Raw genomic sequence first — 13046 nt, 5'->3', positions numbered from 1 at the left:
GTTTTGAAGATAGGGCGCGCTCTTCCCCGGGCTCTCATCATTCCTATCCATCGTGAGTCGTGACGTCATTTGTCAGCAAACAACATCAATGTAAATATATTGAAATTATTTATACAAATTTTTAATGAAATGAAATAGTAATACCCGTTTCATTGCTAATAGTTTTAACAACTAAGTTCAAGTTGCATAATTAATCACTAATCAGTTGTATCATCAAATATGTCGAATATTGAGGATCAGTCGGAGTGGACAATTGTCGGTAAATCCAATAAGAACACAATGTCAACAGAATCCATGGAACCATCTTTGAGTCCACACGAACAGGAGAAAAGAATTCATGAACGAAAACTTCGAAGAGCTCGTGCAAAAGAGGCCAAAAGAATGCGGAAAGAAGAACAGAAAAGAGTAGAGATGCTTGCTCCAAAGGATTCCAAAATAACAGTTGTTCAAGCTTTACCCGGAAGAAAAAAACAAAATAGCAATCAGAAACCCTCCTGGAATTTGTACAATGAAGTCTTTCCTACTTTGAATTCTAGTCCAAGGAGTGGGAATCAAAATGACAATCTGTCTTCTTCTCATGAATCAGCCTCTATTATTAAAAAGGAGCATGTGTCTAAGGCTGAGACTCCTCCTTTTCCTCCAGTAATAGGTGTATTCACAAATAGAATGATCTTTTAATTACTTCTTCCTTTTCTTTTCAGAACCTCGATTCCTCTGCTAAATTAGTAAAAAAAGAAAGTCGGCCAACCCTTGGTGATGGAATTTGATCCTGTAGTTAAGGTACATGAACTGTAAACATCCTGTATACAGTCTATATTCATGTCCAAATGTTATATTTATATCATAGGTGAAGCAGTCCAGCCTTAAGAAATTAAAAGTCACTTCATCTAAAATTGTCAAAAATAACTTCCTACATAAAATAAAAAATAAATTGGACTCATCTGCTCCAGTTCACTTGGGCAAAAAACAAAAATTGAGACAAAAAAAGAAAAGACCTGGAAAATTGAAAAGGATTATTTTAAAGGAAAAATCCCCTCCGGCGGGATATAAGAGAATCAAATACATTCATTCCTGATGAAACAACGTTGGGAACGTCCCAAATTCCGAATGATACAACAACTCGTGATGAAATAGTTGACGTAAATGATTCAAAAGAAATACCTGTTCATCAAAATATACCTATAACTGATAGAAATAATTCAATGAAATCCACAATTCATACTAGAAAATTTAGAGACTATTGTGATCATATGCTGAATAATGAATTAGATGAGTATGTTTGTAAAATGGTGCAGGACATAATACGATGGCAGGATCGAGCATATACAGAGAATCCTGTAAAAGCTAAAGCGAATCGACGTTATGTTTTGGGGCTTAAAGAAACTAAAAAACTTGTGGCGTTGTCTTATGTAAAACTCGTGATCATAGCCTCCAATTTAGAGCCCATCAAAAGTGAAGGAGGTCTCGATGACATCGTTACAGAAATTAAAAAATATGCGCAACAAAGATCAATTCCTGTAATATTCTCTCATACTAAATGGAAGTTGGGTTATATTACTTATAGGAAGACTCCTGTAGCTTGCATCGGTATCTTGAATTATGACGGGTCCAATGTAAATCATTTTCTTATTTGATTTTTTGCAATAAATAATAACTATTTTCATTTATTCTTTGCAGGAAAACTTTAACAAAATTAAGAACTTGATTCCGGGACTGAAGGAGGAATATGAGAAAAAAGCTGGCATATCCACATCCAATTTTTCCAAAATGGATGATTTAAAAGAAAATATCATCCCAAAAGTTGATTCTCTTAATAAGAAAATGGTGGAATTGCTAAAGTTATAGTGTGTTGGCTAAATTCAGACTATGATTTCAATCATACAATACAATTTTCCTTCTATCAAGTTTTTGAAAACTAGTCAAATGAGAGAACTAAATTCATTTGCATGCCATGACAGATTTTCCAAATGCATCTGTTTATTTTTCAAAAAATGTTCTTTCAAATAGACCATTAGACTGTTTTGAACGTGAATTGTTAACTATATTTAAAAAAGCTCTTCAGTGAGTACAGATTATATATACATGATTTAGTTCAATATTTGATTTGAATAGATTAAAATTACTACATTATTTAAAGGCATAGATGAAAATGATTGTAGTGTTTACAGAATATCTTTATATTTTCTAAATAAATTGTTATGTCTATTTGGCAATAAGTTTCGAAACGTAAATATATTATGCTAGGCCCTGCATTATCTTATGTGATATTTTTTAATAAAATAATTTGTTATTGTCTTGAATATGTATTTTTCTTGACGACTTTATCTAATTTTAGGAAAATATATACAAAAAAAGAATTACCCATTATTAATTAGTTGATTATTAGACAATAATATTTTCCCCCAGTAATTAGAAACATAAGTGCTTCCCATTTGTAAAAAAAATAATAACAAGGTGTCTCAATCACCGTGCTGATACCCTTTTTGGGACACTGACCGGTTTCACCATAAAAAAATTGTGGAGCGTCATTCAATCATTGATGGGTGTCCCATCATGTGTCAATGACACACTGACCACCAAATAATGGGGGAGTATGGGCAGGGTCGTATAAAATATGACCTTATAAGTGCGCTATACTATTTTGTAGTAAATGAAGAAAAATATTGAGATGACAAGGAGTTTTATTTGGCCGCTTAGCTTAATTTAACAGACAGAGAATAAATAGTATGATCGTGAAAGTTTTAATATAGTTGTTATGTTGGTATACTATTACTTATTAAATATTAAAATCCGGAGGAAAAAATCACTCAACTAAATTTATCGTTGTTTTGTCAAAAATACCATCCCTAAAGCATAGCAAAGTTGAATGCAGTAAAAAAATCTTTCCCAGGGGAGACTGAGGATATATGTTATAGAAAATCTTCTTTTCTTTTAAACTGTCATAAGTTTCGCAATTTTAAAGATAATTCAACACCCGGGCAACATGACATAGGTAGTTATCGAAGACAAATAATTCCAAAGTATTTTTGATGTAGTGCAATAATTAATAGCCATTTATTGGCGTTTTCGAAACTAAGCAAAAGTAGGATGCAGCAGGAGAAGACATGATACAGGGTAGGATTAGACATGTTACAACAGGAGGAAAGATGTAAAAACAGCCATTATATTCGATCATATATTTTACTTTTTATTTCAGATTGTGAGCAGAAAGTAAATACTTAAAATTACATAAATGAGATAAACAAGTAAGACATTACAGAAATAGGGCATAGTTAATAATAAAATGGGAAAAAATATTTTTTTTTCTATTTACCGTGATTGATAACATAAGTATAACATGATTACAGAAGAAAAAAAACATAATTAAATATAATATATTTATACATATATATAGTACGAGTATATATAATAAAAATGGTGTGTCCATAGTGTTGGAATCAGAATAAATGATGTGAACTGAATATTGAAACTAATAATATATTACAAGTATGTTAATTAATTGAACAGTATGCTAGACTATGACATTTAATTAAGTAAAACTAAAATATCATCTTTTATAATAGAAATATATCTCAACAAACACATGCCTAAAATGTTTACTCTTTGTGTCAAAATTATCTATAACTGTAAGCATTAGCCAACCCGGGGTTTATGTTGATTTGATAAACAAAAGAAGACATGCAATTTTCTATAAGAACTGGTTGGTTGGATAACTTTACATTTTAAAGTTATTGACAGTGTAACAAGGTCCTCACTCTCCCCTACTTTGTCACATGTATATATTTTTTTCCCTCTATGTTTGCAATCTGAACATTATTTTTTTAAGCCTGTTATGAATTGACAATTATCGTTAGTCCTGAAAAGGGAACATCTAATTATAAAGTAATCATTAGTATGTAAAATATGAATAGCAACACTTGGGATCTGTTAGGGAGATATTTTTGTAAGTCCTTGTTGGACTCAAAGTAGAATTGAGGATCGACATCAGTGTAATTGCTTACAAGATACGAAGTGATATTTTATCTCTTAGTAACTCGGAGCTAATCTAATGGAAGGTCATGACAGCTAAGATGTTCTCCAAGAGGCATACTGCTAATTGGTTGGATTACATTATTGATTACGATTTCTTATTTTTTTTAGCTACACAAGCTTATTACTACATTGTTATTTTTTTAAACAATTAGTCAGATGATATGAAATATTAAGAACACAATCAAAAATGAGGCCTACATAGATAGGAAAACTTTGCTTAGTAAATATAATAAGGGGAGGATGTTCATTTATGAAAATGAGCAAATTCAATTTTAGGCCAAATTTTCTAGTGACTACATTTCTTGGTTGTATTTTAGCGAGAGAACAAATTAAAATCGGGAGCCAAACTGAAAATACTTTTTTAACCAAGAATGCGTTTTTTTTAAAACTATTTTCAAAGTAATAAGAAGAAATTCGCCAATGCCGTTGATCATTAAACCCCTTTTATAATTAAAACAATAGTTGTATAATATTTTAAGTTAATAAACTATAGTTTTAAGGTCATGTTAAAAGGTAAAAGGTCAACTTCTTCTAAATCTTTATTTTAGCGTGTGTACTAGGGTGTCCCATTTTTAGCGTGACCTGTTAATTCGATCTTATGTTGTATTTTGATGGAAAAGTTATGTTTGTAAAGTTTCAGTCTCCAATAGGCGTTTTTTTATATCTATAAACATTTGAAAATGACTTTTAACAACATTCTTTATTTGTAAGGGGATTCCGATTTTAAAGTTATATTGTGAATTTCAAAAGTTTCCGTAAAGATCCTTTTCTTTAGTGACAAAATCAATATTTATCATTTTGAAGAACAATGAAGGTGGACAATGTTCATAGTTATGCGGTCAGAAACCCCATTCCATTGTACAATACAATAAATTCAGACTTACTTAGCGTAAACTTTTTTTTTCTTCTTTTAAAGAAGTTATATTTATCATTGGAAGTAAATTACACAATATTTATAAATATTTCATAAAATATAACACTTTGGACATGATTTAGAATGATTGATTGGTTCCAGTTGATTTATTTTCAACTTTTAATGTCTAGGAGAAGGATAATAGTATAAAACAAACGTTACCATTACATTATATTTTCAAATTGGTATGACGATTTGTTGTTCTCAAATCAAGATAAAGTTCCTTCATTTTATGTACTGATTAATTGAATCAAATTTTTGTGGATGTTGCTAATCGTAGGGAAGATTATATTAAATAGACGTCCAATAATAAATGTCACTATTCCATAAATTTAGAGAAAATTGACTTCCTAAAATGACAATGCGAGAGAAACTTATTGTGTCACGACTATATTTTGAGTAAAATAATTATCAAATTTAAAGATGAATGTACATAATCACGGCACAAGGTTAAATGCTGTTCCAATTCATATGAATTGATTCCATTAGTAATAGTTCAAATAATAAATAAAAATATTGGTGATACAATAGTTTTTGTCTGCTTTAATGTTGTAACGATGCATTAGGGCGTTGCAAGAACGCAATATATATATTCTTTTTTTGAGCCTATTTCTAAGCCAAAGAAGAATTTATGTATTATTATTAGCTATTTCAGAAAGTATTTTTGTAAAAATTTAAATTGCAAAGAAGTGAAGGGTCATACCCCTCCCCCCACAGGGCCCGCCACGTGAGTGGACTCTGTAGTATTAATTACATATTGATTCATCGAATATATCAAATTTATCAAATATTATAAATCGAAAAAAATACTACAGTAAAATAGGAGTAAATGAGCATTTATAAGAAAAAGTAATTTTTGGGGTAGGGCTTTTTTTGGGTGGAAATTAAAAATAATTTTATCTAGCGTTCTTAAAATATGCTCTTGCATTCGAAAAGTAGGACTAAAATTGAATTTGATTTTAACCCCCCTTAATATTATATGCAAGGTTGTGCCGGTTCAGGTTCAGCGGTTCTTTCATTTTAACGGTTTCGGTTTGTGTCTCGGTTCCGGTGTCGGAACTTTTTTATACAGTCTCAATTTGGTAACAGGCACTTAAAACAATGGGCTGCGCTAGAAAATTCGGCCCAGGAAATGATATGTGATACAAACTGGGCCGCAGCTACCTTATACACAGAAAGCATAGTGCCCCAAGTTCCAACAGGGGCCCAAAAGCTAAGGTTGCTTAAGACAATGGTTTTCATAGGAGCCTCAGAACTCAAATAAAACTATATCACTCTGGCGACGTAAAAAAATAATTGGAAAACGCTGCATTTGCACAGGAAAAAACTCAAAAGTTTACTTATTGATTAAAGCTAATTTATTTTTCATAAAATTTGAAAAGTCCGTGCAAAGTCCGAGGGATAGTACTACCGGCGGTAATCGAGGTTATGTTCAGTTAGTAGCATCTTCTGGAAGAACACACTCCAACTTTCAGTCACATCGGTCTATTTCTTTCTGTTTTGCTATTCGTTTGAATCGAAGAATCGGCCAGAAAAAGTATGTCGACTTTCTTTTGGATTCGCAAGGAATAATCTTCATCTCCTATCTGGAAAAGGGTAGAACTATTACAAGTGCATATACCGTTTGAAAACCGAGCTGCAAGAGAAAAAAAAACCACGATTGGCACACAAAAAGGCATTTTCCATCATGACAATGTACAAGCTCACACCTCAGCAGTTGCGGTCGCAACAATTAATGGAAATAGAGTTCCAACTCAAGATACCCACAGCACTAGCTATCTCACACACCTTCACTCTTATGTCTTCCATCATCATATCATGGATTTTATCAATTATTTCTGGAGTAGTAACCTCAACAGGGCGTCCAGAACTTTCAGCTTCACTTGTACACATATGGCCACCCCAAAAATTTTGAAACCACTTATGAACTGTTTAAACAAAGGTGCAGAGTTCCCATAATGTTTAGGAGCTTCTTTTTGGTCTCCTGAGACGTTTTGCCTTTCATAAAGTATTAGGGTCAACGAGATCCATACAGACCTCTTCTGTACCTTCCCTGACACCTGCTCTGGTCTCTCCACTATCAAGAGATGGAGGAATGACTTCGATAGTGGGAGTTTTGCCCTGGAGAAGAGGACACGCCTTGGACGTCCCCGGGAGAAAAGGACATGGTAGAACGATCGGGAAACCATGATAGAGTACCTGAAGACGACCGGGAAACGCTTCAATAATCTCAAACAGCACAGGATTCACCTGAAGGATTGTCTCCTGATATGGGACAACGCCCGTCCTCACGTTGCGGCGGAAACAAGGGAGTTTCTGACCCGAAAGGACGTGGAACCGGTCAAACAGAGCCCCTTCAGCTCAGATCTGAATATCTGTGACCAGTTCTTGTTCCGGAAGTTGAAACATCTACTCCGAAATGACGAGTTTGAGGGGCATGAGGAAGCCACTACTGCCGTGCAGCGGGCCCTCAAGAGAGTGAGCGAAGACGAGCTGTTCGACCAACTCAAGAAGCTCCGGGAGCACTGCCATGACGTCATCGCAGCCGGAGGGGATTATATTTTCTAATTTAGATGTGTTTTTATGAATTTGATAAAAATCCTGAGTTATAATGGGTCAGACTTAATATTTATGGTACAACATACTAATATTTAATCAACACACGAAATAATTTTTCTTCCATTTTTTGAAAATCACTCCACTTCCTCGATTCAAACAAATGCCAAACTGTTGTGTCTTGACGAGGTTGAGGAGACACAAACTATTTAAAGGTGGAGAGATCCAGGACGCCCGAGAGAAGTGAGGAGAAGGAAAGGCGTGGAGGAATAATACAAGGGGTTGTTTATAGGAACATTTATATTACTATAATTACAAAAACCTACTCTGATAAATACATAAAATAGAAGACTATTTATACTTAAAACGAGGTAAAAGAATGTACTTTACACACACATATATATATATATATATAAGAAAATAAGAGAAGAGAACAAGGGGGAAGAAAACAATAATACATTACACAAACTGAAAGAAATAGACTGATCTGGTCGAAAGTTGGGGTGAGTTCTTCTAAGAAATGCAAATAACTAAACATAACCTCGATATGCGCCAGCAGTGCCATCTCTCGGACGCTGGACGGACTTTTCAAACGCCCCTTGTATATTGCATTTTCTTTATATATTCGATATAGGAGAAAAAGCACAAGAACCGAAACGGATAAATAATATATTGCAGTTCCGGTTATAGCGGTTCCAGAACCGGAACTACTTCAACCACTAGACCGATAAGGGCACTTGATTATATGTAATTATTATAAATGTGAATACCCTCACAACAAAAACATTTGTGGCTCTATATTCCCTCCATATCAATCACATTGTGTTAACGGTCCTGAAATGCAAATATTGAAGTAGGGTCGGATCCATTATTAAGTCTTTTAGAATTATTTTGCAATGAAGTCATTGTTTAAAGTTAAATATCTTTTGACTTATAATAAATAAATAAATGAAAATACAAACAATCTTCACGACCCATTGTTTGTAGACGATCCATGAGTTAAATGGATCTATTTTGTGAAGAAAAAAAATGTTTTCTTCGTTTTTATAAATAAATAAAAAAATATCTTATCTTATATTTATATTCTAATTTCTTAATATGAAGATAGTGAAAAATCTAACTGTCTCTCTAATAACATACTTCTTACTTGTTTTCACTTTCTTGAATACCCTAGCTATGTGTATACCATCATTTATAATGAATAAATGGTTTTTGTTTACTTTTGATGAAGAGATGCGAGTTTCTCCTTATTCTGTTGTGACAATGCTGAAAAATAAAAATACTATTTTCATACAAAAAAAAAAAGAGTCATTAATTGTCATCAAGCTTTACTCATGGAAACATTATTATGGAAATTCACGTTATTCACACTAATGTGGTGTTCACTTCAATGTGGTGCGGAATTTTACATTCAATTGAACCAAAAAGAAAGGTAAGTTTGTATACATTGAGATCAGGGCCAACGGACCTCCATCCCCTCCCCCCCTATTGGATATATTATTCCAGAAAAATGGGGATATTTGCAGGGTTAATTTCGTCACATTTCGTTTATTACATTTCCTCCTGTGTTCGTCACATTTAAGATACTGTCCACACGGAAAAGTTTTCTGAGGAAATACCCAAAATATTTATCGGTTTTGCACCCACACGAAGCCGGCTTCTTGTTTCAACTAAAATGATATTTTTTCTAGTGTAGAAGAATCTGACGAAGCAGTAAAATAATTTATACAATCTGTTGGTACAAGTTGTAACTCGTATAAACAAATTGTACAAATTCAGAGGAGAAGATCATTTTTACACGCCGAATGCGCTCATTTTCCCTTCTCGAATAAGCAATAGATAATTATAAGATTTACATGAGATGCATCAACATTCTTATCTGGCTTGGATTTAGAAAATTTTTTCCTCGAGTGAACGAGATTTTTTTTTTTTTAATCCAAACAAAAGAAATACAGCATCGTTTTGGAAAAGTTGCAGAGTAGACAGAGTTTTGTCTATATTTCGTCAAGAAAACACGTCGTTATTTATGTTGTATCTCGCAAACTTTCATTCAAAAGACCCAAAATAAGTAGGAAGTTATCCAATTCTTCCCAACTAAGGAATTCTTACTCAATAATTGTTGAGAATTGTTCACAGCTTAACAAGAGCAAATTTTAATTCAACCAATTGACGTTCATAACACTGATTAGGGGAAAATAAACAGAAACATCAATAGCTGACAACAAATATACATTTTTTTTAAATTTTTTTTTTTGTGAGTGAGGTAACGCCGTGAAAAGAAAAGATTTGTTTTACAACGGGACAGCGTTGTTTATTTATTTGGAGTTTACATATCTGAGGCTAGTAGCGCCATTTTTGTTCCTTTATTTGTCAGATGGAGTTGAACTGATGAAGTATAAGTAAACGTGTAGTATTATTGCTATGCCATCTCATCTAGGAATCTTCTTTCAATTCCATATACATTAGTCATTATGTATATTTCCTTCTCTAGGAACGACAAAAGCTACTTGGTTTAAAGCTTTAGGAATGACTAAAGTTACTCGGTTTAAAGCTTTAGGAATGACCAAGTATCAAACCTACGCACATTGAGCTCAAGAGAATAACTTCTACTCAGCATGTTGTTCACTGAGCTACTTCGCTTTATCTTGCGTTCATACTAAAACTTTGTACATCTGTGCTATCTTTCGAATATGTATGCATTTTTGAATTTATTCATTCCCTATTAATAATGAAACGAAACTTTAAAAAAAATGGTTTCGTCTCGTAATCGTCATGCTAAAAATATTCGTTGACGAAGACATTTTTTTAAGTCATAGATACTGAAATTATCACTAGATATAATTGGGAAAATTTGATCTGGAATGCAAGTAAAAATTTTTAAAAAAGGCAGTAGTCTTTAAAAAATTTAGAATACCATGGAAAAAATGAAATATGTTTTATAAAAAAAGGTTATCCAAAAAATCTTAAAAGTTTTTGATACTTTCATTCCTTAAGATAAATCCTAGTGATTGTGATGAAGCATCAAAAATATATCGATAGGTACTTACGTCTTAAAACGTCATTGGAATATGAATAACTTTTGATTTGAGTAACAGGGGCGTAGCTAAGGATGGGTACGAAGGGATTTAGCCCTCTCTGCTAATAAGTATAAGTTTTTTTCTCCCTTTCCCATGAAAAATTTTGATGTGATAAATAAATCGAAAGATTTACATTATTTGGCCTTGACACTTATTTTCGAACCGCAAAATAGCCCACTACAGTGCACACTAAATTCGCCCAGCTCCGCCATAGTCAAGTCAATTATGCTTAGTTACGTAATAGTTTTTTAGAAACAATGCAGAAAATAAGTTACGTTATGAATATTAAAATGCACAATACTTATTGTAGAATATTTATATATAAATCATTTGTTCAAATAACTACATAGATTGAGTTTAAGCCAGGAGGGAGATACTTATTATTAGTCTGAAGAAGTCTTAGATTATAATCAATACATAATTTTTCTATAGGAATAACCTTATGGATGTTGAAGCTAATCCATTGGGATCACCCAGGCTTTACAACCCAAAAATCATTCCCGATGGTACTTTACGTTTTTCATTTCTTCTCCGTCTACCTTTAAAAATCAAGACGAAGGATCTATTTTAATTGATCCTGTTTCTTTCAATTAGAAATCACATGGACTCATATTAATCAAGATCTCATACATTCAATGATTCTTTTGTGGATTGTAAACCCACGTTTATTTATGAAATATTACTTAACTACTTAGAATAGGTAAAGTATTATATTATAACTGAAGTTCGGGAATATAGTTTCAAATATATCCATGAATAATATGATTATTGAGTTTCATTTTGCAATAGTTATACATAAGTTACGTCATGTGAATAAATAATTTCAATTCCTTATTAAGGCACTGAAGAGTAATTTTGTAGTTGATTAATACTCCTTATTTAAAAATGTGAGATAATTACGGTCTTTAGCCAATAAAAATGTATATTTTGTTATAGGATAATAATATTAATATGAAATGCAGTTTTAGAATAAGCCTTTATTATTTGTAGATAAATATTGAATAGGTAAGTATTTACTATATACCTATATTTGTGTGAATTTATAATATAATACAATTAAGTAAGTATGAATATGCTTGATCAAATCAATAACCTTTAAAGATATAATTGATAGAGAATGGTATTTGATATAAAGTGTATTAGCACATCATTATTAAGCTTTTACATAATATTATCAAATCAAAGTGATGCAAGTAATTCCTTTTTACATAATATGCAACACCACTTCATACAATATTATGAAAATCGATATATTAATTATGAAGACATTACATACTCGGATGACATCAAAGCAATAAGCATGTTGAAGCGCAAGTCAGGACTTGTGTATAAAATCAAAAATACATCATATGATTGATATATATATTATACTTTTGATATAAGACGACAATGGAATCCACATTGAATGTTACTAGAATAAAATCCAATGTGTTTTATTAAGTATTCGGTTGTTTTTTTTAAATATATAATTAATGAATAAAGAATGTGTATATAAAATAATATGGATTAGTAATTAGAAGAGATTTCTGTTATTTTATGTAATCATCATCATCACCATCTTTAAACATCATAGTGTTGCGCGGCGTTCACAGCATCTTCTTCCTCTTGCAGTTCCTCTGGAGTCTCAGGAACATCCCATTTGTGATGCACTTCTGGAGTAAAATTAATTATTCGTACTTGAACAGCTTGAAACTTTTCAAATCGTGGAGGGATAGGACAAACTTTGAACTTGACTTGATCGTCTCGTCGAGGCACGTACTCTCCTTCAATGTCAGAAATATGCATGAAGAACTCTTTGTTATCATTAATGGGCTGAAAAAGGAGGAAGAGGATTGGATAAGTACACAATCTTACAATGCTAATGAATAAGGCCTGGGGTTGGCGGGGGGGAGGGGAATGTTTACTTTATTGGGTGTGATGAATCCGAACCCCCTGGATCGACAGAAATATTTGACAATTCCCTCATGCAGATTCTCCACAATCTTCCCCGCTGTGGACTCTGTCCGTGTACGCCTTGTACCATAGGTCTCTGGTGGGTCACGGGACTCCGCAATGATTCCAGGAGTGGTCGTAGTGGAGCTGAGTACATTCTCGGAGCATGAATCGCAGCGTGTTCTTCGAATGAGTGGAATCTTCATGAGATTTGAGGGCCGTTCTGGGGATGGGGTGCTTGGGTTGAGCTTCATGTCCTTGGTAGTCGAACTCACGACACTCTCCATCTTAAAAGCAAGAAATGGTGAACACGGAATGAGAACGAATATATCAGATTGTACGCAACTTTTACGCACTTCTTAGGGCACGTTGTTTTGAATTCGTAGCCAAATAGCCAGCCGACCTACATTAATTTAAGAACTTTGTACACAAGCTAGCTAGCATACAAACATACATTCATTAATATTTGTAGTCAACTACTTCTAGCTAGTCCTCATGCGGCTAGCTTCTTCTCTTCTTTTTTTATATCAGCAGAA

The 13046-nt window shown here is 33.0% G+C and overlaps 3 protein-coding genes and 1 long non-coding RNA gene across 5 annotated transcripts in view; 2 read left to right on the top strand and 2 right to left on the bottom strand.

Annotated features, from left to right (window-relative positions):
* Nucleotides 1-13046, bottom strand: part of sli (slit guidance ligand) — a 388150-nt gene that overhangs the window by 262720 nt on the left and 112384 nt on the right. The window lies entirely within an intron of this gene.
* Nucleotides 81-2367, top strand: Sbp2 (SECIS-binding protein 2). Of its 2 annotated transcripts, XM_040717938.2 has the most exons (4): nt 88-642; nt 702-780; nt 848-1613; nt 1678-2367. In XM_040717938.2, the coding sequence occupies exons 3-4, from the start codon at nt 1203-1205 to the stop codon at nt 1843-1845; spliced, it is 579 nt and encodes a 192-aa protein (XP_040573872.1). In that variant the 5' UTR covers nt 88-642; nt 702-780; nt 848-1202; the 3' UTR covers nt 1846-2367. The 2 variants fall into 2 exon arrangements, with proteins under 2 accessions (XP_071746467.1, XP_040573872.1); XM_071890366.1 differs by lacking the exon at nt 1678-2367 and having other exon boundaries at nt 81-642; nt 848-1003.
* On the top strand, nt 8522-11429 carry LOC121122852 (uncharacterized). Its single transcript, XR_005865861.2, has 2 exons — nt 8522-8933; nt 11011-11429. It is a non-coding gene; the product is annotated as an uncharacterized lncRNA (long non-coding RNA).
* On the bottom strand, nt 11536-12983 carry LOC121122851 (cold shock domain-containing protein CG9705). The gene is made up of 2 exons (XM_071890804.1): nt 12483-12983; nt 11536-12390 (listed from the first exon to the last, which is right to left on the bottom strand). Exons 1-2 carry the CDS (start codon nt 12795-12797, stop codon nt 12139-12141), a joined length of 567 nt encoding a protein of 188 aa, XP_071746905.1. The 5' UTR covers nt 12798-12983; the 3' UTR covers nt 11536-12138.

Source organism: Lepeophtheirus salmonis, chromosome 8, assembly GCF_016086655.4.
Source record: "Lepeophtheirus salmonis chromosome 8, UVic_Lsal_1.4, whole genome shotgun sequence".
NCBI classification, from domain to species: domain Eukaryota; kingdom Metazoa; phylum Arthropoda; class Copepoda; order Siphonostomatoida; family Caligidae; genus Lepeophtheirus; species Lepeophtheirus salmonis.
Note: the sequence above shows the minus strand (reverse complement) of the source record. Positions and strands in the feature narration are given on the sequence as shown.